This window comes from Hippocampus guttulatus, chromosome 4 (genome assembly GCF_054856545.1).
Source record: "Hippocampus guttulatus isolate MCC_2025c chromosome 4, RoL_Hgut_1.0, whole genome shotgun sequence".
Taxonomy (NCBI): domain Eukaryota; kingdom Metazoa; phylum Chordata; class Actinopteri; order Syngnathiformes; family Syngnathidae; genus Hippocampus; species Hippocampus guttulatus.
The window spans coordinates 25,637,617-25,664,087 of record NC_141264.1 but is presented as its reverse complement, the minus strand read 5'-3'; the positions used below and the strand labels follow the sequence as shown (position 1 = coordinate 25,664,087).

General features: G+C 47.2%; 1 protein-coding gene across 10 annotated transcripts in view; it reads right to left on the bottom strand.

The window, feature by feature from the left end:
* The window catches only part of LOC147206916 (inositol hexakisphosphate and diphosphoinositol-pentakisphosphate kinase 2-like), a 28,908-nt gene extending 2,437 nt beyond the window's left edge, over nucleotides 1-26,471 (bottom strand). Inside the window, exons 1-32 of one of the 10 annotated variants that reach the window (XM_086108779.1) lie at nucleotides 26,240-26,471; nucleotides 21,763-22,212; nucleotides 20,553-20,748; nucleotides 19,459-19,549; nucleotides 19,179-19,264; nucleotides 18,957-19,111; nucleotides 17,997-18,098; nucleotides 17,734-17,895; nucleotides 17,493-17,614; nucleotides 16,137-16,238; nucleotides 15,007-15,093; nucleotides 14,818-14,893; nucleotides 14,250-14,359; nucleotides 12,538-12,623; nucleotides 11,952-12,077; nucleotides 10,662-10,706; nucleotides 9,313-9,434; nucleotides 9,041-9,223; nucleotides 8,795-8,936; nucleotides 7,756-7,979; nucleotides 7,482-7,609; nucleotides 7,295-7,409; nucleotides 6,534-6,641; nucleotides 6,264-6,380; nucleotides 6,052-6,192; nucleotides 5,814-5,922; nucleotides 4,290-4,439; nucleotides 1,865-1,927; nucleotides 1,498-1,511; nucleotides 695-752; nucleotides 364-501; nucleotides 52-168 (exon numbers count right to left, since the gene is read on the bottom strand). In XM_086108779.1, the coding sequence (XP_085964905.1) occupies nucleotides 52-168; nucleotides 364-501; nucleotides 695-752; nucleotides 1,498-1,511; nucleotides 1,865-1,927; nucleotides 4,290-4,439; nucleotides 5,814-5,922; nucleotides 6,052-6,192; nucleotides 6,264-6,380; nucleotides 6,534-6,641; nucleotides 7,295-7,409; nucleotides 7,482-7,609; nucleotides 7,756-7,979; nucleotides 8,795-8,936; nucleotides 9,041-9,223; nucleotides 9,313-9,434; nucleotides 10,662-10,706; nucleotides 11,952-12,077; nucleotides 12,538-12,623; nucleotides 14,250-14,359; nucleotides 14,818-14,893; nucleotides 15,007-15,093; nucleotides 16,137-16,238; nucleotides 17,493-17,614; nucleotides 17,734-17,895; nucleotides 17,997-18,098; nucleotides 18,957-19,111; nucleotides 19,179-19,264; nucleotides 19,459-19,549; nucleotides 20,553-20,748; nucleotides 21,763-21,930 (3,643 nt within the window). In that variant the 5' untranslated portion in view covers nucleotides 21,931-22,212; nucleotides 26,240-26,471. Of the gene's footprint in view, nucleotides 1-51; nucleotides 169-342; nucleotides 502-694; nucleotides 753-1,497; nucleotides 1,512-1,864; nucleotides 1,928-3,985; nucleotides 4,440-5,813; nucleotides 5,923-6,051; nucleotides 6,193-6,263; nucleotides 6,381-6,533; nucleotides 6,642-7,294; nucleotides 7,410-7,481; nucleotides 7,610-7,755; nucleotides 7,980-8,794; nucleotides 8,937-9,040; nucleotides 9,224-9,312; nucleotides 9,435-10,661; nucleotides 10,707-11,951; nucleotides 12,078-12,537; nucleotides 12,624-14,249; nucleotides 14,360-14,817; nucleotides 14,894-15,006; nucleotides 15,094-16,136; nucleotides 16,239-17,492; nucleotides 17,615-17,733; nucleotides 17,896-17,996; nucleotides 18,099-18,956; nucleotides 19,112-19,178; nucleotides 19,265-19,458; nucleotides 19,550-20,552; nucleotides 20,749-21,762; nucleotides 22,213-26,239 lie in introns of those variants that run through there. The other 9 variants (XM_086108771.1, XM_086108772.1, XM_086108773.1 and 6 more) reach the window with 9 other exon arrangements.

Below are 26,471 nucleotides of genomic sequence, written 5' to 3'. Positions count from 1 at the left end.
TCCGTGGCGGTCAAACATGGAAGTGAAGACGGCGAAGGCAACGATACTCACGCCAAGGTGGCCGGCTGGGCGGTCGCAGCGACGCCTCGGAGCCCGACGACGAGAGCGGCTGTTGGGGGCCGTAGGGCGACGACGCCTGGCTCTGAGAGTCGAAGAGTCCCGACAGCGCTGCGGCACACAACAGCATGAAAACGCCTGCTGGAGTTGCGTACAGTACGTTCAATTCAGAACCAGCACGAAATTTGAAAAAATATATATATATAAGATTATCAGCGCTGACATATAATTGACGATTCCTGTGGATTTTTCGCAGTCCAAACCCAAATAATTGTAAGCACGCACGGCTGGCGTTTGTGGCGGTACCCTTCATGGTCTTGGCGTGGGCCTCGCTGCTGCTCTCACACACGGCGTTGAGGAACTCGTCCACCTGCTTCAGCGAGAGCAAGTTGTGCAGCGTCTCCAGCGGGTAGATAGAGGGCACCATCGAGCAGCCTTCGAAACCTAAAGGAGGTGTGTGTGGGGGGGGGGGGGGGGGGGGATAAATCATCTGGAGAAGCAACACGATGAGCTCTGACTTCTCCAAGCATGTTGTGGGTCGGCGTAACCTGTTCTCCCCCACCCCCCCCCCCCCAATTAGAATTCTTTGAAGCCACCACTACTTCTACACACGCTCGTTTGTTTGTTTGAATTCTGCCTTGAGAGGTTCCACTGTCGTTCGTCCACGGCGGCAAAAACGAGTCAGCAAGATGTGCCTGATGAGCAAGTCCGTGTCACACGCAGGGAGAGTCGACATCAGCGCCGTTTTTGTTAAGAGTCAAAATATGCCTGCGACATGAGCAGATGACGATATATTAGGAGCTGACGCCAACATTTGTTTTGAAGGCTCACTAGCTTCGCTTTATGACCTCACGGCACAAAAAAAAAAAAAAAATGGATCACAACGTGAACGGTAAATGAATGGCATTACGGACACAATGTAGAAAAAGTGAAGACAAGATTCGAAAACCGGCGGGCGACCAGCTCATGCAGCAAAACAGAACGACTGTTTTTTTTTTTTTCCGGGTGCAAAGGGTTCTCTTGCGAAAAAAAAGAGACCATTCAAGGACGGCACAAAACTGCTGAACAGCAAACGTCGATACGCCGCCTCAACCTACATGAACAAGTCCACACAGAATATGCCGTTCTCCAACATTAGCGCGGGATGAATGAACGAGTTACTCGCAATTCATCGTTCACGCGCTGACCAGGCGTCTCAAAACTCCTTTATGTCACTTTGCAATAACAGCTGCTTGGACATTTGTATTTTTTAACGACCGCATGTAATTATTTCTCTTTGCAGGGGAGACACTTTGCAACTCTCTTTGTCCAGCGGGGTGGCGCTAGAGGGCTCGCCGAAGATGGGCTGACCGACGAGCAGACGTCGAGAAGAAAAAAAAAAACCTGACACCTTTACAAATAGAAAGTGATGATTCATCCAGAGTGAGACCCAACACTCACCGCATCCTCTTCATCTCATTCTGCCGTTTTGAGGAAAAGAAAAAAAAAACAAGTACAAAAGAAGCTTCCAGAATTCCTAACTGTGGTTCATTGGGGAAAAAAAAGCAGCCTGATTTTGTGAAGGAGTTCCACAATTTTCAAGAGTTTGCCTCGTGCGCAGCAGAAATGGCGCTGAGGATTATTTTTTTTTAATTACATATGGTGACAAGTGATTTTGATTTTAAAGGGCGAACGAGGAAAAATGCAACAATCTCAGGAGAGAGCGACACCACTTTTCACCCCCAGCCCAAAAAAACCCACGTGCAACACCTCCTAAAAAAAAAAGTGTGGAAAAAGAAAAAGAGCAAGAGAAAAAAGGCAGACATACCGTTAGTCGGATGCCTGGCAAACGACACAGAAAATCTCTTTACTGCCGGCATAGACAACAGCTCTGAGGAGATAAGAGAGGTAACTTGGAGTTACTGCCGGCTCCGCCCCTTTTGGACCTAACAGGAGAGACGCGGAAGGAGAGAAAGAGAGAGAGAAGGACATCGCCGCGGTCGCGCCGAGCCGTCGCCTGGCGCAAACCGGAAAGACGTCGGCCATGCCGGAAGAAGGACGCCAGCAGCGACAAGAGGCTGGGTGACTCACTGCTTCACAGAATCAGACAAAGGGGGGGGGGGGGCACCGCACGAGTAGCCCAACTCAGCAAAAAATAAAATAAAATTAAATTAAATTAAACCTGAAGTCCCACAAGCATGAAATTCCTGAAAGATGAAAATGTTCTGCTTTGGCCTTGGCTTCTGCGACATTTAGTCCAAAAGGAGGCGGAGCATCAACATGGTTTCGAAGACAAAGGGTTTAGTGCAGTTTTCCTTTTTCGTCCCTTTTTATTTCCTTTCAACTTTTGTTTTTCAAATTCAAATCGTTTTAATTTGCTTTCAGAGCAGGTTTGTGAGTTTTGCTTTGCTTTTGTTTGCTTGGGAGTGCTGTGTTTTAGATTGGCTTTTTTTTTAGTATTAGTTTTCCATCCATCCATTTTCCGAACCGCTTGATCCTCACTAGGGCCGCGGGGGGTGCTGGAGCCTATCCCAGCCGTCTTCGGGCAGTAGGCGGGGGACGCCCTGAATCAGTTGCCAGCCAATCGCAGGGCACACAGAGACGAACAACCATCCACGCCCACACTCACACCTAGGGACAATTTAGAGCGTCCAATCAGCCTGACATGCATGTTTTTGGAATGTGGGAGGAAACCGGAGCACCCGGAGAAAACCCACGCAGGCCCGGGGAGAACATGCAAACTCCACACAGGGAGGCCGGAGCTGGAATCGAACCCGGTACCTCTGCACTGTGAAGCCGACGTGCTAACCACTGAACTACCGGGCCGCCCAGTATTAGTTTTTGTTGTGTGTGTTTTTTTTTTTTTTATTAATACATGGAGCATTTTGTCACGTGAAAGATGAACAAAATAATTTCAGACAATACCAAAAATAAATCCATTTAAAATTAACCATAAAAGCGCACGCATTATTTATGACAAAGATGAAAACAAAGGACATTTTTACGATAATTAGACTGAGTTTTGTATAGGGAAGCTATAGTTTTAAACTAAATCATGAATTTTCTTTTTTTTAAGCATTTAAATTTTGTATTTTAACAAAAACGTTTTTCTCAATGTTGTTTTTGTAGGGCTACAATAACCTCGCTGTGAGGAGAAAGAAGGTGAGGAGAGGAGAATGTGCACAGGAAGTGAAGACAACGGCAAGAGCTCGTCCTCGCGATGATGGCCCGTGCAATCAATCTAAACGCAAAGGGGGGGGGGAAAAAATATCACCACCCCCAAAAAAAATCTATGATTGTATTTTAAAACCATACGGCCGATAACTAAACCTTAAGTTTTATGACGGGACAGTATTTAAATTATTTGTAGTCTATCACATTAATTGGTCGGTGTGTGTATGTTAATTTAAAAAAAAATGTTGGTGTAGAAAGATTGTTTCGTTTTGTTACGTATGCACTTGCTGCTTTTATGCAAAACAAAATAAAATGTTCCCAACATGTGCTTGTTACTTTGCACCATATAAATAACGGCAAACAAAACTGAGCGATGCTAGGGGAAGTGGAAATAAGTGGAAATGGGCTCTCTCCTGTTCAATTTCTTTTCTCAGGAGATGAAAAGCTCCAACGGATGCAGGTCTTATTCCTGGTACAAAAAGTGACGTCATCTCAGCGCTCACCTGCCAGGGCAGCTGGACAGTGACGAGAGGCGACAGAGGTGTCGGAGAGTGCCCTCTCGTGGACAGAGTGAACAGTACACCTTCCCCGAATGCAGCGCATGCACTCTGCTGCCGAAACGATCGAGCTGCCAACACCACGATGCGAAGAAATGACACTCCGAAACATTGCACATGCCAAAGACATGTGTGCGGGGGGGGGGAATGTGATTGAATGGGCCCATCGTCCTTGCGAAAAAATTATTGTACCGCCCAGAATGAACAAAAGAGCACCATTGGGGCGTCCACAGACACAGGAAACCATTTTAGTGAGGATTACTTTGCATTCGTCACACCACAAAATTAGAGAACCCATGGCTCATGCAAATCGGATCTGGCGTCGAGTCAGCACCATCATCACCATGACGACCGCCAAACAAGTGACTCAACAGATTATTGAGGGTCGGCGTTTGCATTTGCGCAAAGGGCTTTGATTGCACTACTGGGATAGACAAAGATGAACAGCTTTGTGGAGAGTAGTGGTGGTGGTTTGGGGGTGGGTGGACCCAAGGAGGGTGGAGGTCAGCGGCGCCAACGTACCGAACATGCCAATCTGGCAGGGCAGGCTGCCGGGGGACAGGGGGGGTTTTCGGTGGTGATGGTGATGCGTGCGTACGTAGTCCCGCAGGTTGGGGGCGCTACAGGACACCCCCAGCATTGAGGCGCTGAAGAGGCCAGAGCAGTGTGAGCCTGTGTGACATAAGCCAGGTGGGAGGGGGAGAGGGAGGAGGAGGGTGGGTGAGTGAGTGTGTTGGGAGGGAAGGGGGAGGAGGAGGGAGGTGCAGGGTGAGCTTTAATTCATCACAACACGCGCGCAAGTGCTGCTGTTATTCACAACAGACGGCCGCCGTGAACAACTGCATTAAGAAAGCCTGCACGCGTGTCAACAAATAAATTGCCGCTTGTTCCTGGAAACCACGACGTGCAAAGTGGAGGCGGCCGCGCGTGCGCGCAGCCCGGCAGGTGCGGAAAGGAAGGGAAAAAAAAGGAGGTGAAGGAGGAACAAAGCATGCGCACAAATGAACCCTGCCGGTCGCTCGCTCATCTGAGGTTTGAATGGTGGGAAAGTCGATTTGCCCTTGGAAGGGACGAGAGAGGGGTGACCTCAAAATGGAGACGGCTCCTCACTGGTAGCTATTAAAAGTCTGACGACGTGTGGCCGAGGTCCGTCCTCGCCGACACCTGCTGCTCAATTGACCTCCACGGGGCAGGTGACAAAACAAACAAGGTCAACTCTGGTGACAAGCCCTGTCGACACAACTTTTAACATAACCTCCAATTTAGGTAAGTCTTTGTACACAATTTGGGGGTGGGCAAGGTACAGCCCGCGGGCCGCAGGCCAAACCCGCCCCGCTCTTTAATCCGTCCCTTTGAGCATTACACGACCACGAGTGCTGTGACACAAGTCTCGCACTATTTTCGCTATTCTTTTCCAGAAATTGTTTCATTAAAATGTATTCTTTATTTTCATGTATTCATTTCAAATTCATTGTACTGTGTGATTAATGTTTCTCACAAATTGTTTTCAGTGATTTGTTAAAAAAATAAAAACTAAGGAAAACAGCACTCTGAAATATCGTACTTTTTAGCGTGCGCTTTGTAGTACCGCACGTAATTCGAATGAAAATAACAAAACGGTTTGCGCATCAGGAGGAATTCACTCCGCTGTTTGGTGTGTGAGATCTGGCCACTGGGGGGCAGAAAAATGCACTCATGCAGATAATGAAGAAGAGTTTCACAATTATGCTGAGTAAGAAGAAAGAATATATGCCGTGGGCATAATCTTATCCCGTCTGTCTGCTTAGGCCACATCCATTGCTCAGCACTGACGCTATTCATTAGCCCCTCTATGGCATTTTGCATTGTTTGTTAGCATTACGCTTGCAAAGATAACGTATAACTGCAGACGTGTGACTGGGACGCACGCGGGCGTGGCGGCAGTTGTGAAAAAGAGAAAAGGTGTCACAGGTGAAGAGGAAGTTGCTGTGGGCGGATGCTGCGCGCCGCATAAAAACACACGCACAGGCAACGGCAACGCACACACGACAGAAAGGAGGCGCCCACCTAGGCCGCTGGCTGCTTTGATCTCGGGCGACTGGCGCGAGCCCGAAGGGAAGAGTCGGTGCGACGTGCAGCCTTTGGACGAGTGGGTGGGCGAGGTCTCAGAGAGGACCTGAGCGGCGTTAACACCGAAACATGACTCGAGAGACCCACTTGACAGAAACGTACCGCAGGTGGCAGGCGGACAACACGGAGGGAAGGGGGGGGTGGGGGGGGGGGGCATCTACGCAAAAGACTTTACCTCCATGGAGCCCGTCTTGCGGTTGCGAATCATGGGCGGGCGTCTCAGGATGTTGATGGGCTCGGACAAAAGAAGAGCCTGGTCCGGTTGGTCCTGAGAGAGATCCTCCAGGCTGCCCTGGTTGGGCTTTTTGTCCTGATTCTGATTGGTCAAACAACAACAACAACGATTGCCAATGCGATCATTCAAGTCCGCCACGTTGGTGAACGCACCTCCGAAGAGGCCGGCCGGAAGCCGAAGCCCAGCGGCACGTTTTCCTCGTCCTCGCAGCCTTTGACCCCCGGGCTGAAGTGCAGCTCCACGTGGAAACGCTCCTCCGAAGAGGGCTCCTGCGGACGCGCCCCCCCCCGCCGTGTGAAACGGAACCGGGACAACCAGAAGAGCAACCGGACAGCGACGAGTCAAAGCGTCCGTTCCGTGACGCCCGCACGTCGCGGCGGCATCGCGAGTCGCCAGATGACGGAGCGAATATCAGCAATCACCTTGTTGTTGTCTTCGTACAGCATGATGACGATCTGGGTCATGTAGTTGAGCTCAGGCACGGCGCTCAGGTAGTCCATGGCTTGCTTCCACTGCTGGTCTTTTTCATCCTTGAAAGATTGAAAGGCATTCATTCTGAATAAAATGAGTCCGGTTGCTTCATTTCCTGTGAGCCAATGCAACGTTTTAGCAAAGAAAGGAGTCGCGGCAAAGGACAGAATTTTTCAAAATGGAATTTCGTCTTTCGAGCAATATTTTCCCCAAAAAATCCCAATCTTACAGCTCATTGAATCGGAATGGTTTCATCACGACCGTAAACGCTCGAGTGAGTTTGATATCGCCACGGACAAAACGTCCTGAATCAAAAACGTTTTTTTTTTTTTTTTTTTTTTTTAAACAGTGTCAAGTTAGGGCAAATATATTGATCGTTACTGCCACCCATGAGGCCGTATTTTATGATATGATGGGGGTTTTTTTGGGGGGGGGGGTTGTGCGTAAGTGTAGAGTCCATTCCCTACTCAACACAGTCAGACTTTTGAAATGCTTCCCTTAACAGCGAATATTGCCTGAACCGTAACGGCTAATGCGCGGAAGGTGATGGAAACGAGCATGATTTGACGCTGGCAGGAACGGCGCCTGCGTGCCATTCGAGCTCGGCTCATCCACCTTAAAAACGCCTTTCGCGTTGTTGCTTTGATATTCCAGCATTGCATTTCGGGGTGACGCGCGAGGCTTCGGAAGAGCATCAGAAAAAGGCGCATACGTCCAAGAGTCCGCCGTAGCGGAAGACGCTGAGCAGGGAGTGGACGTGGCTCTCGCTGGTGAAGTAGAGGCGCGTGCGGACGTGGCGACCCGGCGACATCACCCCCCGCGAGTACCTGACCCACAACAAAATGGTCACACAGGAGCAAGGCGGTCTTCGTAAGCCGGGTCTACGGTGCGGATCTCACAGCGGGTGCAGTTTGTTGACGGCCTCGTCCTCGTGCGTCCTCTGCAGGTCCAGCTGGATCTTCTTCATCAGGGGGACGCAGTACGCCTGAGCGATGTCCAGCTTCTCCGCTTTGCTGATGCCGTATTCCTAAAGAGAAGGGAGGGCCGCTTTTGCGTCAAGAGGGCCCAAGCAACGGACGTGGAAAACCGAATTGCATTCGCAGGTAGCAGATACTGAGCGTGAACAGGGAGATTCGTCGATGTCGCTCGCAAACACACAAAGCCACTTTTGACCTGCGGTATGACGATGTCGGCCAGCGCCCGGGAGAGGCGGAAGAGCTCCAGGGTGTCCGCCAGGTCCAGCGAGGAGTTGTGCTGCGTGTCGTACTTGATGCAGTCGTAGATGTCCGGGATCTTACTGATGTCGTAGCGGCCGCTCTTCATGCGGAAATCTCTCTCCAGTTTGGACCAGCGCTGCAGCATCAGCTCCAGCGTCTCGCTGTGGTACAGTTGCAGGTCTTGAGGGGAGGAGATTGGGGAGGCTAGCGTCAGTTTGTGGAGGCTGCAGTTTATTTTGCTTCAAGCCCTCTTGAATATGCATAGCTAAATAATTATCCCCCCCCCCCCACACACCCCAGGAAAAAAGAAAATGCCGGCAGCGAACTTCGCATTGAGCACAATTCTTTAAAAAAAAAAAAAGATGCCAGTTAAAGTTTTCTATTACACTAGCACAAAGCAAAGATAAATAAACATTACGTACTCAAGCAAAACGTATAACCTGGCCGATAGCTTAAGGCTAACACATATTGTGAACCCATTGAAAGAAACTAGCATTGAAATCGCAGCACTCATAAACCTTGAAATCACGAATACTTGAACACAGACGGTTGCAAAATATGCAGAGCATTGACGGTGCTCACACATTTTTATCCATTGCAAAAAAACAACATTATGGCAGCTTAGTTTTAGTTTCATCAAATAGTCATCAGGACAGTACGTGTCTGTATGTAGTACAGTGCCCCCTGGTGGTCATGGTGCATACCTCAGAAGGTGACGCAATGTCCATCGAATTGAAGCAAAAAAAAAAAAAAAACCGGGCAAAAACGCCTCAACTTTTCCCATTCTCGTTATTAACCCTTTAATTCAGAACGACGGCGGCGGCGACACTTTTCGCGCCGACACGTTCAGATTTAAAGGCTCAGGTTGGGTTAATGTCATTTTCAGAAATTACGATTTTGAGTACTATTTTTCTTCTTAAAGAACTTTGGCTTTCTTTGGGAGGCTGGAATGGGTTACTGGCTTCCGATATAGCGGCGTGCGTTCACGCCGGTACCTGAAGACTTGGGATCCTCCAGACGTTTGCGAATTTGCGAGTTGAGGCTCTGGATGAGAGCGTACACTTTGTCGCAGGTTTTGACCGGGTTCTGGATGACTTTCATGGAGTTCACCAGTGACGGGCTGCTTGTTGGCGCGAGCTGTGATCCGGCGTAAAAGGAAAAAAAAAAAGGGGGGGTGGGGGGGGACAGATTGACCTCCCGATACCAAAACAACAAGCCCGTCAAATGAAGGCCCCGGTCACCCTCTGATAGTCGTCCGGTGAGAATTCCTGGTCCTTCTGCATGATCTCGTGCAGCCGGGCTTTCACCTTCTGCTGGCAGTCGGTCAACGAGTCGCTGTCACTGTCGAGCAGCCCGTTCATGTTGGCGCTCTTCACCATCTGCACCAAAATCGGCGTCAGCTCTCCTTCGAGAGCGAGGAGGCCCTGCGGAGAAAGCGGACAAAGCCCGAGATGGACGCGCCGCGTGGGGTGAACGCGTTCTTCCGGATGTCATTTCGGCGACGACGAGCGACCTTGGCAAACGCCGCCGCCGTCATCTGCACCCGGCCTTCGTCGGAGGCGTAGATCTTCAGGTCGTGGCGGTAAGTGCTGTGCAGGCGGAGGAGGCCGCAGCCCGGGAAGCCGGCGTAGTCGCCTGGAGGGTTGCGCACGGTGTGAAGCCTCGCGTTTAAACTTGGGTGACATTTGAAACATGCCGAGAGAAAATAACAAAGCTGTTCTGATTGCACCCACCCAGGAACAGCAAGAAAGGACGCAGTGCCTGAGGCAGCATCACTTTCAGTTCAAATGTCTCGTGACTTTTTTTTTTTTTTTTACAATGCTTGCCATTTGGCATAGCGGCGAAATGGTGCGGTTCAAAGCATCAACACATTGAAATGAAAGTGAGTAAATCTAAATCCCGAAATGAAAGAAACCAGCCACCGCGCGGATTGTGTCAATGACGGCGAGAGTCGGGCAATAACGGGTGCTAAAATATTTGTGTTCATGGTGCTCAAGGTGACGAAAGCAACGTAATGCCGGAGATCAAATCGCACCGCTGCTTCGGGCATTTTCTTGCAGACGTACGACGGATCCTTGACAAAGTGCGAGACAACTTGATCCGCTCACGGCTCCAGACTGAAATAGAGTAACACGCGGCGCACGGGGTGAAGCAGTGGTTAGGGATGACGTGAAACGCGTCGGGCTCGCCGTCAGCTAATCTACGGTGTACTGTTGGGTTGCAAAGATGAATCGAATCATTAAAATCATTCCACCACGAACAAAAGCCGAAATCACCGCCGCCGACGATAGACACACCGACCAACCGCTACTTTTGTGTTCATTGGTTGACGCCCACGTCACTCACCAGGCCAGGCCGCATCTTTTCATGCCGTACGTTCAAAGTCACAGAAAACGCAGTCTTGAACACAAACGGGACGGCGACCCCAAACGCACAATCGTGACAACAGCAGAACCTCCCGTGCAGATTTTGCCGGTTCATTATGCAACATGAATTTGTATCCAATCAATCAATGGCATGATCGGTTGAATGACGGCTGCAGCCCGACTTGAGAAACGGTGTAGAGGTGCAGCGGGTCGAGTATCCCGTGAAGCGGGGATGCGGCGGAGGTTGCGCTCAAACGCCTTCGGAGATCCCCTTCCCCAATTTCCAATATCAACCGACTGGTTTGTTGCTTTAAGTGGCCGGTTGTCTCAGACCCCCGCGGCGACGCAACAACCACGGCAACGACAACAATCCACAGCAATCTGCGAGCGGGACGATTAGTGAGGCGTATTCAAATCACGACAGCCAAACCAATTAGTGGACAGAAGGTGAGCGAGACGAGGGGGAGCGGCGCGACCCGGGTCGCCCGTCTCTTACCAAAATCAATAGGGGACTCGCAGCCGAGGGCCCGGCGGCGACCGGCTAGTAGTTTACACAGTGCAAAGACCGGCGAGAAGAGAAGAGCAGAGTTAATCGGCAACACTTGCAGAAGATGGGGGAGGGGGGGGGGGGAAGAGTACGGAATGTTGTGGACTGTGAGCAGCGCTTGGAGGTTGTCGGATTCGCATGCACGAATACAGCGGAGAGCCCATGAAAACGGCAGCTGTGCTGAAAGGAAGAAGGGATTGCTTTTCATGGTGAGAACTGAATGTTAACTTGTCATCCCGGATGGTGAGGAGGAGAAACTGTTTGGGAAATCAGCAAGTCCTTTTGGGGTTGTTGGGGGTTTTTTTGTTGTTTTTTTTTAAACATTTGAACACTCTTTCAAATGGATGAGTTGGCGTGAGTTCCGGTTGGTATTTGTTCGTCTCCCAGCGGGGCTGCGATCACTTCTCACTCAATTTGGATTTTCTTACAGTTTTCATCCCGTGTTAAAATTGATTTGATTTTTTTTTTCTAAAGTGTATCTCACAAGGAAAACACAGACTGGTATACGCACAGCCCTGTTCAATTTTTTTTTGTTGTAATTAAAAAAAAAAAAAAAAGACTGTGCTGACTGTGTTGAATGGTATCGGAAATGATTTGGGAAATTCTTGCCGCTTTTTCCTGGTGCGTAGTTTGAACAATGAGATCCATACGATGATCTCTGCGGACCTTTTGGTCTAAGACGAGACTTCCAAAAATGTCAGGAGAAGTCAAGTACTGCAGAACAGCTGAAATATGATTCGGGGGGCTCAAAGTTTCAATGCGATTGGTTCATTCTTAAAGGGTGTGCACACTTGTGCAACTGCATTATGTCAGTGGTTTATTTTTGGACTTCCCCGTGCAAAATGATTCCATCTTTTCTATTTTCATTGTACATGTCACATTCAAGGTGGACAACGTGTTGAAATAATTAATCTGATCTCGTTTTTTTTTTTAAATGTCACAAAAATCTGAAATTTGAATAGGAATGCGTGGTTAAAAAAAAAAAAAAAAAAAAAAAAAAAGTGACAGCATCCGGCGGGACGTACAAAACACTTCCCGGACAGTGAGAAATGCTTTCAGTGGTTGGGTTCCCCAGCTGACGCGGGTGAAAGTAGCCTTAACGTGGCGCTGATTTGAAAACCTCTTTGGCACTGCGATCCAATAAAAATGGGTGCAGACGCAGCGACAGGCTTGGAAAAACGTCGTCTTTTTCCAGGCAGTGTGGAAGGGGGCTCAAGTGTGCGCGCGTTTGTCCCGTACCTTGTCCTCCGGGGTACATGCAGCGAAAGGCTCTGCCCAGCTCCTCGGCCTGAACCCGGCCAGCGGGCGTCAGCTCGCCGCCCCATTTGAGGACCAGCAGCAGAGACGGAGCCTCCCTCTTGGAGTCTGAACAACAAACGGCATTCAGGATTTTTGTGGAGATTCCATTTCGGGCCCGTTTGTGTTTCCGCAAATATTTGCCGTCATACACTGTGTGATGTGTTCGCGGCGAACGGTGAGCTCAGCTCTCGGCGCGTCAAACAAAAATAGACGGCAACGCCTCGTAAAAGAGTCCACTGTTTAGGTGATAAGTGTCGCTTTGGATTCCCTCTGACAAGCACCAGGAACCTTGTACGGTTCTTTTCATGTCCCATTTGCACGACGTTTCACCGTACTTGTAAACGGACCGGCGATGTAAATAAACACACCGCGCCTTTGGACGCCACAAATTCTTCAATCTGACATGAGACCACTTCCGTTCCTTATCGGAGGCCGTCGCGGATTTCAGCTGCGCAACATTAGCGATTCGAGCTCTTCTTACGCGCTCACGTATTACGATTGCAACATTAATATTGGCCAACGTTACCTTCCTCTTCGCTGGAGGCTTTCGGCTGTCCGTTGCGCAAGTACGTCAACTGGACTTTCCTGTTGATACCCGAGAAATGACCGTACCTGGAGGAATAAACGCACACGCACGCACACACACAAAAGCAGATGCAGGGAGAGCAGGCAAAACGGCGTCATGTGCGCATCTGGCAGGCGCGCGCCGGCATCAATCAATCAAATGAGTTGTAAATTTGATTTGGCCGAAGACACGCGAAGCATTGCGGTGACCTTCAAAAGTGCACCTGTGGCACGGCGTTGTGTTCAGCGTCAAATTAGGCTGCAGACCAATGAGTCCGTAGTTCTCCCGGATCAAACGGGCAGGCAGCTGCCGAGGGCTTAAAACAAAAGCCTGTGGCGGGTGGCCCGCGTGACACACACACACACGGCAGGCTGTCGGAGGAGCTGCGAGTGCTCCACGCCGCCTATTAGCCGTGTCAAACGAAAGCAAACTTGCTTGAAAGTCGCTGCTATCGGCGTCACGTGGGGCAAAAAAGTTGAAAGTGGGGAAGATTGAAACGGTGCAGCGTGTTGAACTGAATCTGACATGATTTTGATGTTGCACCATGGTGAAGTGAAAGCTCTGAATTTCCCAAAAAACTAAATAGAGTACTCGAGAACTTTAACTCATCCTTGGTCTAGAAAAATGAATAAATCTGATAGCACCGCATCTCTGACTTTTGGTCCAGACGATGAATCAGTTTCGCTGCTGGGCTAAGGTGGCGTGCATGTTAATCACTCACCACCCCCACCCCCCATCCACCACCGCCCACAACCAGACCTTTAGACTAAGTGATGAAGTGGCATAAAAGCTGCCTTTCATTTCCGCAGTCAGTCAGTTTTGGACCTTTGGTTTGTGCCACGTCGATAATCATAATGGAGATAACCTGAGACGAAAGACGGACGTGAGCTGATTAAGGAGGCCCGCATGCACACGCAGCAACACCGCACGCACTGTCGATTTACACACATCCGCACTTGGCTGCGCGTGTCCCGCGGCTGCTTTGATGTGTGTCCTGTTAAAGGCGAGAACGTGATATGGAATGAATGGAGGTGACACGCCAAAGGCCGAGCAAAATATTAGAAAACAGTCCCCGGTATGCGAGCAATGTCCAAGAAGGAGACGGGCTCCGAATATTTCGCATGTCAGGTGGGCTAAAGGAGGGAGGGAAGTAAATCTGCAACATTTGGGGGAGGGGGAGAAAAAAAAAAAAAAAAGAAACAAGAACAACAACCAAATGAAAAGGGAGAGTGTGCGTACTGGGTGTCAATCAAGCTGGATTCCCTTTTGGAAAGGAGAGAGAAGGAGGGATGGGCAGAGGAGGGAAGAGAAAGAATGAACCTTAGACAGGAAATGAGTGAATTGAGGATGAAGCTGGAGAACGATGGACAGCCTTCAGTGCAGCGACGATTTGGACACGAGTGGATGATGATGACGGCACGAGCGCGGCGGAGACGTTCGTGTGCGTATGTGTCAAGGTTATTACAGTTCACGAAAACGAGATCACTCAAACCAAAATTGGAAGAAAAAAAAAAAAAGAAATGAATGAAAGGGATTTATAAAATTCATTCAAACTAGCAACAATTATAGAAAAATAAAAATGAATATCTAGAACCACGACAACCCTGTTGTGAGCGAATGTGTGTGTGTGTGTGTGTGTGTGTGTGTGTGTGTGCGTGTGTGTGTGTTCTCACATCTCCAGGACGGTCTTGAGTTGCTCCAGTTTGGACTTCTTCTCCTCAATTTCACAGTCGTTATGTTGGCCAAGTTCAAGCAGCAGCAAACGAGCGATGTCCAGCACTTCCTGGAAAAAGGCAGCCTGTTCGTTCGCCGTTTCAACACTGGACAGTTTTTTTCCTTTTTGCAAATACGCAGTAATGACGTGATTAAATGGAATGCAAAGAACGGCGCAGTTTGATTAGTAAGCTGCGGCAACATTAGTCTTTTTTTTTCCCCCCAAAGAGGATAAAGAAGATATACATGTGACTGACAAATTGTCTGTGTGTGTTGCTGTGTGCTTTATTGTTCAAATATCAAAGAGTTTGAAGAGAGCCACTGGCTTCATTTTTGCAGAATTGTCCTCTATCTGCTTGTTTGTATCTGTTTGTTTGAAAGTCTTTGAAGTCAGAAGTTTTAGCCCGCAACAAAAGCCGCCTCCCCCAAAAACCAATTTTTTGTTTAAATTGGCCAAATGACATCTCGTAACTGTCCAGGTGCCACAGTGGAGGTTTTTAATGTTTAAGGAAAAGAGTTGCAGCTCACCTGAAGCTGTTTTGGTTTTTTCAGCTTTAGCTTTCCTGACTTGTAACCGCCGCACTTCTCAAACAACTCAAAGAATCTGTGAGGGGTCAGACAGAAGAATACGGAAAGATTGATCTTACGATGGGAGGTTAACTAATAAAAATTAAAAAAAATTTAAAAAGTGAGCTGGTCTGTGTGTTCAACACATACAGAGGATGTCGAACCTCCATTTTCATTTTCTGCTTTGGTGTTCGGTCGCCATGGCGAATAATGGCGATAACGCAGCGCAGCTCCATCCTGCGTCATGAGGAAATGAGGTTAAATGAGGCGCAATAAGCGCACCGCGTCACGCCAAAAAACAGCCCAGCAAAATAAATAACGGTCGGCCTGTTTTGAACAAGAGCACGTCAGAACCGCAGAAACACACAGAACCGAGTTGTGTCTTTTAAAAATCAAAAGGATGAAACCTAATTCTGGACAGCTGGGAGGAGCTCTCTAACGGGAGATAGTTCACTTAGCAAAGCACTGCACAGTGCGCAAAACTCAAAACAAAAGTACCTCTTTCTCATTTTCAGTGAGATTACAGTTACATGTGTTTATATTGCCGTATATTCACGACCAGACGGCGCACCGTATTAAAAGGCGTAGCTATTTTACGTATTGAACACACACATTCGCAAGACGCATTGTATTATCGGACGCAGGCATGGTAGCTTAAAAAAAAAAATACGCTAGCGTAGGTTTTTACAAAGGCAGCGGCAGCAAAACTGAGTGCGGTTGTATTTTATTTGAAGTATTTAACAATGTACTCATGTCATTTTTGGGATTAAACTGTGCTTCGCAAGCGCGTCTCTTCGTTGGCGCCGTTTTCGGGATGTTGTTGCACATAGCGGCACCAACTGGGGTTTCGCGTCCTCTTTCACGCCCACCCTTCCCGCTTTAACGTCCGCCTTTCCGCGATATAAGCGACGTGTCGGCACAACATCAGTGTGTCGAGCGGGCCCGTCCTCAAAGTCACACCGCAGCATTCACAGATTTTAGAACTCGGTGCGTACGTAAGGCGACCTGCAATGTCAGGCCCCAAGTCCATTTTGGAAAAAAGGTTTTTAAGTGCGCCTTTCGGGTGTGAACGTAGAGTAATAAACTCGAGAAATCAATTTCTAAAAAAATAAATAAATGAATATATTATTTGGGGACATTTATTGGCTCTGTATGGGAGCATAAATAAATTGGCGGGGAAAAAAGAATACACAACATTACATGTCCAATATGTTAATGAGCAATAATTCCCCCCCCCCTTCTCGTCCCAAACTATTTTGAGCCTGATTGTTTCCACGTACATGGTTCCTGAGGTTGTGGGCACAATGGGGATGTCTTCGGCCTCCATCGGAATGGACCAGGGAATGTGGAACTGGGGGGCCAACTCTCTCATCACCATGTTTCTGTAGAGGAGTTAAAAAAAAAAAAAACATGACTGAATGACAACTGACAGCTGCCAGCCAATTAAGCTTTCATTATATTTGCAGACGGCTTTGTTTTGTGGCTGCCAAGGAATCCTTTTTTTCCCAAGCGCCTCAGGGCACCCCTTCACACACGCACGCGGCGCTTTCCGTTTACACCATCGCGGATGTCGCCGTCACGTTTCCGAGTGCGCTTGGAGTGACGGCGTGATAAATCAGAAGGGCAACCGAGCCGCAAAGCTGTCAACGGGTTCTGCGAATGAATTACGGCAGACTTGCTTCAAGGCTTGAAGAAAAAAAAAAAAAAAAAAACATCACCGCAATTCGTTGTTACATGTATTTGAGGGAGGAATTGTTTGTCTTGAGTGGCATCTATCATGGAAACTAACATGAATCATTTGTTTATATTTGAGGAAAACACGGCAAAATGACATCGCTTTAGTCACATTTTAAGCATGTGCGACCGATATTCAAATGAAGAAAATCCGAGGGATTTTTTTTCCCCACTGAGTGACGGCCACAATTGGTTTAAGTCAAGGATCAGACTGCGTAAAATTCATTTTCCAGCATTCAATTAGTCAGTGTGTGTCAAGAATAAAAGGGAAAATATCAATGATTGAAGAAAAAAAAAACAAAAGGCTGAAGCCAATCAAGCATCAAAATGATGATGATAACCTGTACGTTGAAAAAAATGGTGTGTTGTATTTACTCCATTTGTCAAGAGGCGGCACACAATCGAATCATCATCATCATCTGAATTTAGATACTTTTTTTTTTTAAGCGGATGGATCGTCTACTTTAAAAAAAAAAAATCTTTATCTGGATGCAGACGATTTTATTCCATGCAACCACTTGACAAAATAAAACGGCGCAAATTCAACACACCATTTTTTTCAGTGGATACTGCCGTCACTGGACATTTGGGAGCACTTCACGTGATACCTGCGACTTACAACGCGCTGTATACAAGACTGCTCATTTTGGACTTGTCTCTCGGACCGTTGTGCCATAAAAACGCCCCATGGTGTCGTCAAGTGCTCCTGTAATTTAGGTGGCACTCCTCGCCATCGGGTTTCATGTTCTTCCCGTTCCTTCAAGTTAATTCCACACCGATGTCTATCCGTGAAAATCAATACAGTCTTTGTTCTGACACGGGGACCGTTGCGTGGAGAATTTATTGCGGCTCACTGCATTTGTGTCGATTTGTTTGCCGTGACCGCCCCGGGGGAGACTCACCCGAGCACCTTGGCACAATCGTCGTAATACTTCATGGAGTTTTTGACGAAGCTGAAGCCGTTGACGTCGCACACAAACGAGTGGCCGTTGGCTCGGAGCAGGTCGAAACCGCACACCGTTTGCTGGCACACAAAAAAAAAAAAGGTTAACGAACCGTTTGAGAGCCAGACAAAAAAAAACAAACTAAAAAAAAAGGCAGAAATTGAGCAGGTAGCGAAGCAGGAGGAATCCAGCCGGTTACTTTAAAGGCCAGGCAGACTTTCCGGGCGACCAGCTTCTCCATGGCGGTCAGCATGACGGGGTATCGGATCTCCTTCCCTTCGCAGTCTCGCTCCACTTTGCCGTCCAGCGCGGGAGACTTCCGGGCCTCCGCGTGGGCGTAATCCGGACCCACCGTGTACACCTGACCGACAACATTCACAAAGATGGAATTTTGTTTCGGCAGACAGCACCAAAAGAAATACAAAAATCATCAGAGACAGTGCACATGAAGCGCCAGGGTACCTTCACGTCAGTCCCGTCTGTGGGCATGAACTCCTCGTAGATGTACGACCCCGTCTTCCGAACGCTGCTCTCCGGGGAATATACGCTGCTGCGACTGCCGATCTTTATGCAGAAGGTAATGCGGGGGAAAGCAAACAAACAAAAAATGGCTTGCTGTCACCCTGATACGTGTTAATCAAGTTCGAGGCGTCCACCCAAACTCCTTGCCAGTGATTCCCCCTTGCGGATTTCTACAGGCAGCATGAAAGACTTCGGTTGACGATGCAGGCAAGTAGGAGCGGTGTTCTGATCAAAGTTAGCACCGTTCACAAAAACTAATGAAATAACTCATTCTAAAATTGGAGGAAAATGTTTCATGAAGAAAATAAAATTAGCATCTTTTAAAAGGATGAAAATGAATTGAAACTACATTGAAAGTTGACAAAATGAACTAAAAGTAACAACAAACGTACTTTGTTTTCATCTTTGTCAATTAATTTCCTAAATGAGCTTCCTGAAGAAGTTGAACGGTTGTTTGGGAAGTGTTGTTTACTTTATTATATAATACTTATTGGGATTTTTTTTTTTTTTGCATTCAACAAATACACCATATATTTTTTTTAAAAAACTAAACCCGATACTAAAACTAATACAAACTAAACATGTTGCAAAAAATAAATAAATAAAAAGTAACGAACCCACTTGTAAAGTTTATTAAAACTAGCTGACAAAAGTGACAACAATGAAAAATCCCAAACTATCGCAACCCAGATTGGTCGTTTCCGGCATACAATTCACAATTCAAGTGCCTTCATTTTGCCATTTTCGTGGGTTGCCAGGGGTTACGACTGATGACCTTTGGTCTTGTTGAATAAATCGCACCGATTAATTTGGAATAATCAAAGCAGCGTCGGTACTTCATCCAAACGCGATGCGAAGCGTTGAATCCCGAGCCTGCTTCGTGGCGCCTCGGCTTTTTACCTTTCGAAAAAGCCTCTGGCTGCCGCCGCCCGCGGACGTTGGGTAGTAGATGTAGACGTTGTGGTCCTCGGCGCACACGGGCTTCTCCACAAAAGGTTTGGGGAACACCTCCCCGTTCACCTCCACGTGGTCCTCCGCCTCCACCAGGTTGCACTCTTGACACGCGCACGCTTTCAACAACCATTTCCAATGACGTCCATTCCTACCCCCCCGGATGTTTACCTTCCGGATTGTCCGGGTCTCTCTTGAGCACACCATATCGAGGTAGCTCGATGCCCTCTTCTTGAAGGATGCGATACACTTCCCTCCTGTGGTAGCAGGCAAGGGTACGGAAAGTGACATCCTCATTTTTCGAATTTATTTTGTGCATGCAAATAGTTTCTGTTTTTCTACTTTCTTCCCTCCAAATTTTGCTGCTGTAAATTGCAAATTTCTCCATTGTGGGACGAATAAAGGTTTTCTTATCTTATCTTGGCGTTTGTGTGCGTGCGCACGTGTGTACCTGTCCTGTATGAAATACTGCATGTTGAGGTCATTGATGAGCAGTGGATTCCTGAGTTGAGCGTATTCCACAGCTTTGTCCAGTGGGAAACCTGCACCAACGTTGCGCACCCACAAAAAAAAAAAAATATATATATATATATATATATAAGTTTCAAAGTTTGATCCATTGGCATTTTTAGTATTTTGTTATTCGAGCCTCGGTGAATTAGATGGCATTAACAGCATGGCACTGGCGTGTTTGCAATGAGTAAGTGCACGAAAAATGACAAAAAATGGTCATCACCCTTCCATGACGTATGGTGACTCAAACACACACACGCACACACACAGACACACATGATTTGCTTGACTTTTTAGTGAGAAGTACGAATTAATACACGTGTCTGAAGGTTTTAACTTTTATTTATTATTTTATTAGAATAATCGTCTGTGTTAAAAAAAAAAGCACATTTTTTTTCACGACATAGAACAATTTTTAAAAACTAATTGATGTATTATTTCTTTTTCGTGGCCCAGTGGTCAAGTGGTTAGCGCGTCAACCTCACAGTGCAGAGGTTGTGGGTTCGATTTCAGCTCCAGGCTCTTTGTGTGGAGTTTGCATGTTCTCCCCGGGCCTGCGCGGGTTTTCTCCGGGTACCCCGGTTTCCTCCCACATTCCAACACTCTAAATTGTCCCTAGGTGTGGGTGTGAGCATGAATGGCTGTTTGTCTGTGCCCTGCGATTGGCTGGCAACCGGTTCAGGGTGTCCCCCGTCCACTGCCCGAAGACAGCTGGAATAGACTCCAGCACCCCCCGCGACCCTTGTGAGGATAAAGCGGAGCAGAAAATGGATGGCTGGGTGAATATTTATTTTCTTTAATTTCTGACATTTAGTTGAGTGCAATATACTGACGTCTTCTGAGCACTATATAATAATGTAGTAACATTTGATATGTGATTAAGTGAAACCAGACAATAAATTGAGTGATTAAGAGCCCAAAGTAAATATTGGCTCATATCTAAACCTTCTGCCTCTGCTATTGTTGGAACCTTAAAACTCTGGATATAACTTTGGAGAAAAAAAAAATGTATGGGACTGATGCGACCGCTACCTTTGGAGTGAAAGGATATGAGGCAGTCGCATAGCGGCCATTTGTCCACGGGCTCCTCCAGGATGACGTCCTCGGGAAAGATGACCACCTCGATGTAGTCAAACTTGCAGAGGCGCTCCAAGATATGAGTCATGGGCTTAGACTTGGACTTCTTCATCATGCAACAGATGCCCACCACAATCTGCCGCTCGGATGGCTGACGGGAAGGAAAGTGACAAGCTCATAAAAAAAAATATATGTACTGTATATATACAGTATATATGGCCGAGGAGCATGCTAACAGTAAACTGAGTTACGGGAATGCAAAAAAGGCGATTGGGAATCAACTCAATTTAGACTACTGGCCAACTTGGCCATCGTGGATTGACAGAAATAACGCCAGCTACAACTACCCAATTTTTTTTTTTTAATCAATAATCTACCAGTTATCCCATAGAATATTCAAGTAAGTGTATTAAAACTTGACTTTGCATTATGAGACAACATTACCAACACATAATACAAAAATCTGTTTGTCGGCTTCTGGTTGCCATCCTCACTTTTCACACCGTAGAATCTGTGACTTGAAGTGTGTGTGGCTTTAAAAGGCGTGGCCAGGCCGGTGAGTGATGTGGGAGACGGCAAATGAGAGTGAAGAGTGAGTTGTGAGCTCAGATTCTTGGCTGGCTGTTTACTGGTTGACTGTTTAGTGGCCATAGAAGCTCATGGATGAACGTTCAGCTATTTTGCTCCCGCTACGGCATCTATGAAACTAGAGAAAACTTTTTAGAACAGTGCTGGCCAAGTCTGGTCCTCGAGAGTGCTTATCCAGCCTGATTTAGATACCTCCGTCCTCCAACACACCCGATTCAAATAATCCGCTCATCAGCAAGCTCTGCAGGAGCCTGATAAGGATCTTGATGATTTGAATCAGGTGTGCTAGAGGAGGGCGACATCGAACATGGTCTGGATCGGGCCCCTCAGGGACTCGACAATAACAATCTGACTCATCAGGCACAGCAAATCTTGAAATATGAAAATGCAGCTAAATAACTGAAATCTGACACTGACCGACTGTCCTGTCCAATTAGTGCTTCGTTCAAATTACGATACCTGGACATCCGACAGCCAAGATGTCACGATTTGATGGATGTGTATCAGCACAGAAAATGATTGCGGTGCTAATATCTGTTGTCCCATTTCGAGTGGCAATCCTTGCCTTCAGACTTACCGAGTCGCCGTCTTCGTCCTCCCTGCCTTCTTCTCGGAAGACGTCGATCTTTACGTCCGCCTGCATTGGCCGCATGGCGGGCTCGTCGTCGTCGGAGCAGACTTCTCCGCCGCCGCGCTCCGGACCGTCCCCGGCGTCCGGCCGCCGTCCGTCACAGGTTTCGGACATCAGGTGTGTGACATGTCCAAATCGGGATTAAGTTGCGATTCCCAGATTCGGCCGCAGGAGATATCGGTCTCGCTTTCTGAGGAACTTGGTGTTCTTGTGACCGAGAGCCTCACCAGAGGGGTTAAAGTGAAGAGGTAGAAACCCCGACTTGAGGCACTACAAAGACATGGTCTGCCCGTGTCAGGACAGCGGCAAAGTTGCGGCCCCGGAGGACAACATGAGCGCAGTTCCTCACCGGGTCAACTTGACATTGCGCCGATGCAGAGCATTGTTCTTTCGCCCCTGGCGACACAAAAAAGGCAAAAAGCAATTTTAACTGTGCGAGGTAGTCGCGTTACCACATCCGTTAATGCCTGAGAAACCTCAATTACGCAACAGGAAGAAAAAAAAAAAAGGAGCACGTTCGCAAAAGTTACGCGCCACTGACAACGTGACGGTGTGAAAGAATCCCTGTTCCGGACAAATATTTGCCGAGAAACACACTGACAAGTCAATCGACACAACTCCTGCAACACTTTTATTCCAGCTAGACTTCTGTGTTGACACTTTATGTGCAGTTTGGATGTACATTTTAATTGTATGTAGTGATATAGTGAAATAGTCACTGACCAAAAAAAAAAAACCAAAAACAAACTGATAAAGGCACAATATTAGAAATGGGCACTCGAATCCAAAGTTAGAATTTTTGGTTTTAGAGTTTTCATTTTAATGAGCTTTTATTTGTTGTGACTTTTAAATTTCAAATTAAATTATATACATTTTCAGGTAGTTTTAATTAGTATTTAGAACAGGTTTGTTGAGTTTTATTCGTTTTAGTATTAGGTTTTTATTTTGTTTTTAATGGAAGATTTGTCAAGGGCATGAAAAAAAAAGTTTACTAACTGTTGTGCAATAAAGTAAACTACAATTCCCAAACGACTCTATTCTTCTGTATGGAAGTAGAGCAAAACCAAAATAACATTTGAAAAAAAGCCCTTAATATCATGCATGATATTTATTGACAAATGCGAAAAACCAAAGGACATTTTTCGCTGGAGTTATTAACCTATGACGTCGTTTCATTTAGTTTTCAGTGAGCTTTCATTTTTTTTGGGTTGTTTGTTTTTTAAAGCATTTTTGTTTAGATTTTTTTAAACCAAAAATATGATTTCAATTTCAGTTATTGCGTTAGCTTTGGTTAATTGTTATAATCTTGCTCCAATCAAGCCGAAATGAGATGGGATAGAATACAGTCCGTCATGAATGATGGCTACTTTTTGTTTTTTTTTTAAGCCAAATCACACGTGCAAATTTCAGCAAACAAAAATGGGAGTTAAAAAAAACAAGGGGGTCCAAGTCTCGGAGAGCCACTCAAAAGGCTGAGTGGAGTTGACAAGGCGAACAAGAAGAAATACCTGAAACCGGATTTTGCCCCATGTGACGACTACAATTCAATCTGTCTTTGATCTGCCTGCGAGCCTCGCGGTTGAAACACACGTTAACAGTCCACACACAACACGAACTCCATGACACGGCACTTTCTCTTCCACGTGATTCCCAACCAGCGTGGCGTGAGAGACCATCGGGGTGCCGCGGCAAGTCATCCAATTTCACTCCACTTGTCCAAAACTTCTCACGAATGACAAACTTATCTTTTTTCGTCTATCTCTGCCAGTCGTGCATGTGGCGCCTGCACCGGGCCCTTCACATCGCAAATATCTTCAGCACCCTGCTTTGAAAACGGTGGATCTTCACCCGGCCTAGTTTCAAAGTCGTATGGGGGTGAGAAAATTGTTTCATCACATTCTGGCAAAATTCACAACGCCTCAATCGAAGCAGCAAATAAAACACCAATTTAGATTCAGTCGATGAGTGCCCAGCTGCTGATTGCGCACACTGTGCCTCACCCAAATTCCCCCCTCCCCCCTCTCACACGCTCTTGTTAACAGTTCAACCTTGGTGGCGGTCGGCCTGTGTTGCGGCATTTTCTCCAGTGACATATCTCAAATAATCTCCCTCCGAACTTGGCGCCTATAAATAACCGCGAGACGGGACCTGAGGCGGCCGAGCCAAAAGGGGGAAATTTATACACACGGCGACGCTAACCAAAAGATAAATTAGCCTGGTTTAGCTTTGAGGTGATGACAAGTGGTACTTCAACTAAGAAGAGACCCTTCTTGCCGGGCCGAGCGGAGATTCCGGTAAATGGGGACACAGATACCTGGAAGAAGGAGACAGTTCAGTGATGCCGCATTTGTGATCTTGACAAACCATCGTAAGTTTTCGACACCCAACAAACTGTTTTGAGCGCGATTGCATTTTATGCCCTGAGCCGCAAATAGCATGGCACTTCCTGTCTGCAAATCAGCGCCGAAATTAGCTCGATGACCACAAACGTTCCCTGGCGTCACTTCAGGTCTGCATTAGCCCACACAAAAAAATTTGAACGTCTTCACGAGACAATGAAGAATTGACGCACCAGAGCAGGAATGCAAAGTGTGGAAGTCATTTACTCGCATCCAATTCAAATGCCAGACCTGATCCCCATTCATCCATCCATCCATTTTGCCTGGCCGCAGGGGAGCTGGCACGAACACGTTTTATGACTGCAGGCCGAGTACCGGACAAAACCCACGCTAGCGCGGCGAGAACACCGATAGGCCGCGGAGTCGAGGTTTGAATCACGAACCTCAGAACTAAAAAGGCAAGCGTGCCAACCAGAGGGTCCCCGTGCTGCTCGCTTTCAATCACTATAAAACACAAATAAAAGCACAAATACAAGCCAAGTGTCCTAAAAGTCACTGTCCTCACTTTTTTTTTATCCTACTGTTCTCTCTTTTGTGAGGCATCACAAGCAGATGCGAGCACAAAATTGGGCAAAGTCTATCAAGTGGACTGCACTGGAACAAGTGCAGTGGATGCTTCGGATAATCATAAAGCTTTACCTGTACAGTCTCATAATCTTCCACTTGAAGCCTTTGGCAGCATAAATTGTACCACACATTGAAGCAGTGCGACGGCCATAAAGCTTCTCAAACTGGCGCCGAAGCGCAGTCAGGGAGAGAAAAACTTCCTGGCAGGCAGCAATTCCGCAATGCTGTTCCAAAGTCAATTAGCGAGCCACGGGCAAGAGGACCCGATATACTTAAAAAAAAAAACTGCAAAGCTGATTCTGTCTAATGCCGCTGGCCTCACGGCTGCCCGAAAGACAACTGAAACCAAAATGTTAAGAGTATACTGTACATCTGACAATTAAAATGATACGTAAACCACCAGAAGACGACGATAAAACCTCCATCCCACCATCGCCTGTTACCTTGAATAAGGAATGCAGCATAGTGCTCCCACAACCAGTTAATACGTTGCCATCAGCCACAGAGTCTGGCGTGAAGTGTAAAATCCTTGTTGGCCAGGGGACAAGTGCTTTCAACACAACAGAGCTGTTGAAGTGAGTGTCAGGTGTAAAACTTCACATGACAGTAACACAGAAAATGGTAGAAAAACGCCAGCTTTTTACAAGCGGTGTAAACGAGACTCATAAAAGCCATAAGTGTGTCTTTAACCTTTGAAACAGTCTGTCGAAGGACGGCCGTGTTGAATTTATGGGACTCTTGATTAGATGAGAGCAACGAGTCCAGTAACGCAAGATAATCGCCATGACCGAAGGATACGAAGAATGCTAATGATTCGTTCGGCCGTTATCGACGCTACTTATTCTGTGCACGGTCACATTTCATATTTGTATTAATTACTGTAGTTTGTTTTGGTTTACTTCCATGTGTCACTGCCTCGTGTTGACACGCTTGTGGAACGTTAAATTCAAATAAAACACATTTTTCATCACAAGTCCAAGATGTCATGGCATTTTCAAACATTTATTCTTGGTATCGGCACGTACGCAAATCCAAGTACAGTACTTCAAACACAGTCTGACACATAGTGATATCGGCACGTCACCATTTTTATTGCGGTTTCGTGTTCTAACGATTTTTTAAAAAGTAATATGGTCGTAAGTTGCACAGTGCAACCCAAGCTATGGTTGAAGTGAGCATTCTTATCGAAGTGAAGGCAGACATTTTGTGCATAGGCCGTTAAACGGAGCTAAACTCCACTGCAGCACCTCCGTGTTACAAATGAATGAGCGTGGGAACTGAAAACGTTCACCACACAACTTCCTGACTCCAACTTCACGTCCGTGGGTCTCGTCAGCGGGGCAGCGTGTTCCACGCGCACGGCGGCCACGCAAACGCAATTCGCTCAAACTAATTCGCCGCCGACACTTGGCCACGGGTCGGCTGACAGGACATTGGTTTAAATAAGCGCCACTTACCCGCGAGAAGGTCGTCAAAAGTGTCCCCGCTGCGTCCACTTCCTTGTTTGCTCCCCCGCCCCCTCCCCAAGTGAAGTGGACCCGAGGGGAAGCTGGCGAGAAGTTCACGTCCGGTCAACGGCCAGCTAACTGCCCCAACCACTGACGCCGACGGACGCAGACATCCTCCCCCCTCCGGGAACCTCCAACCAACCCCCTCCGGCTCCCCGCAACTATTACCGGTCCTTGGTGC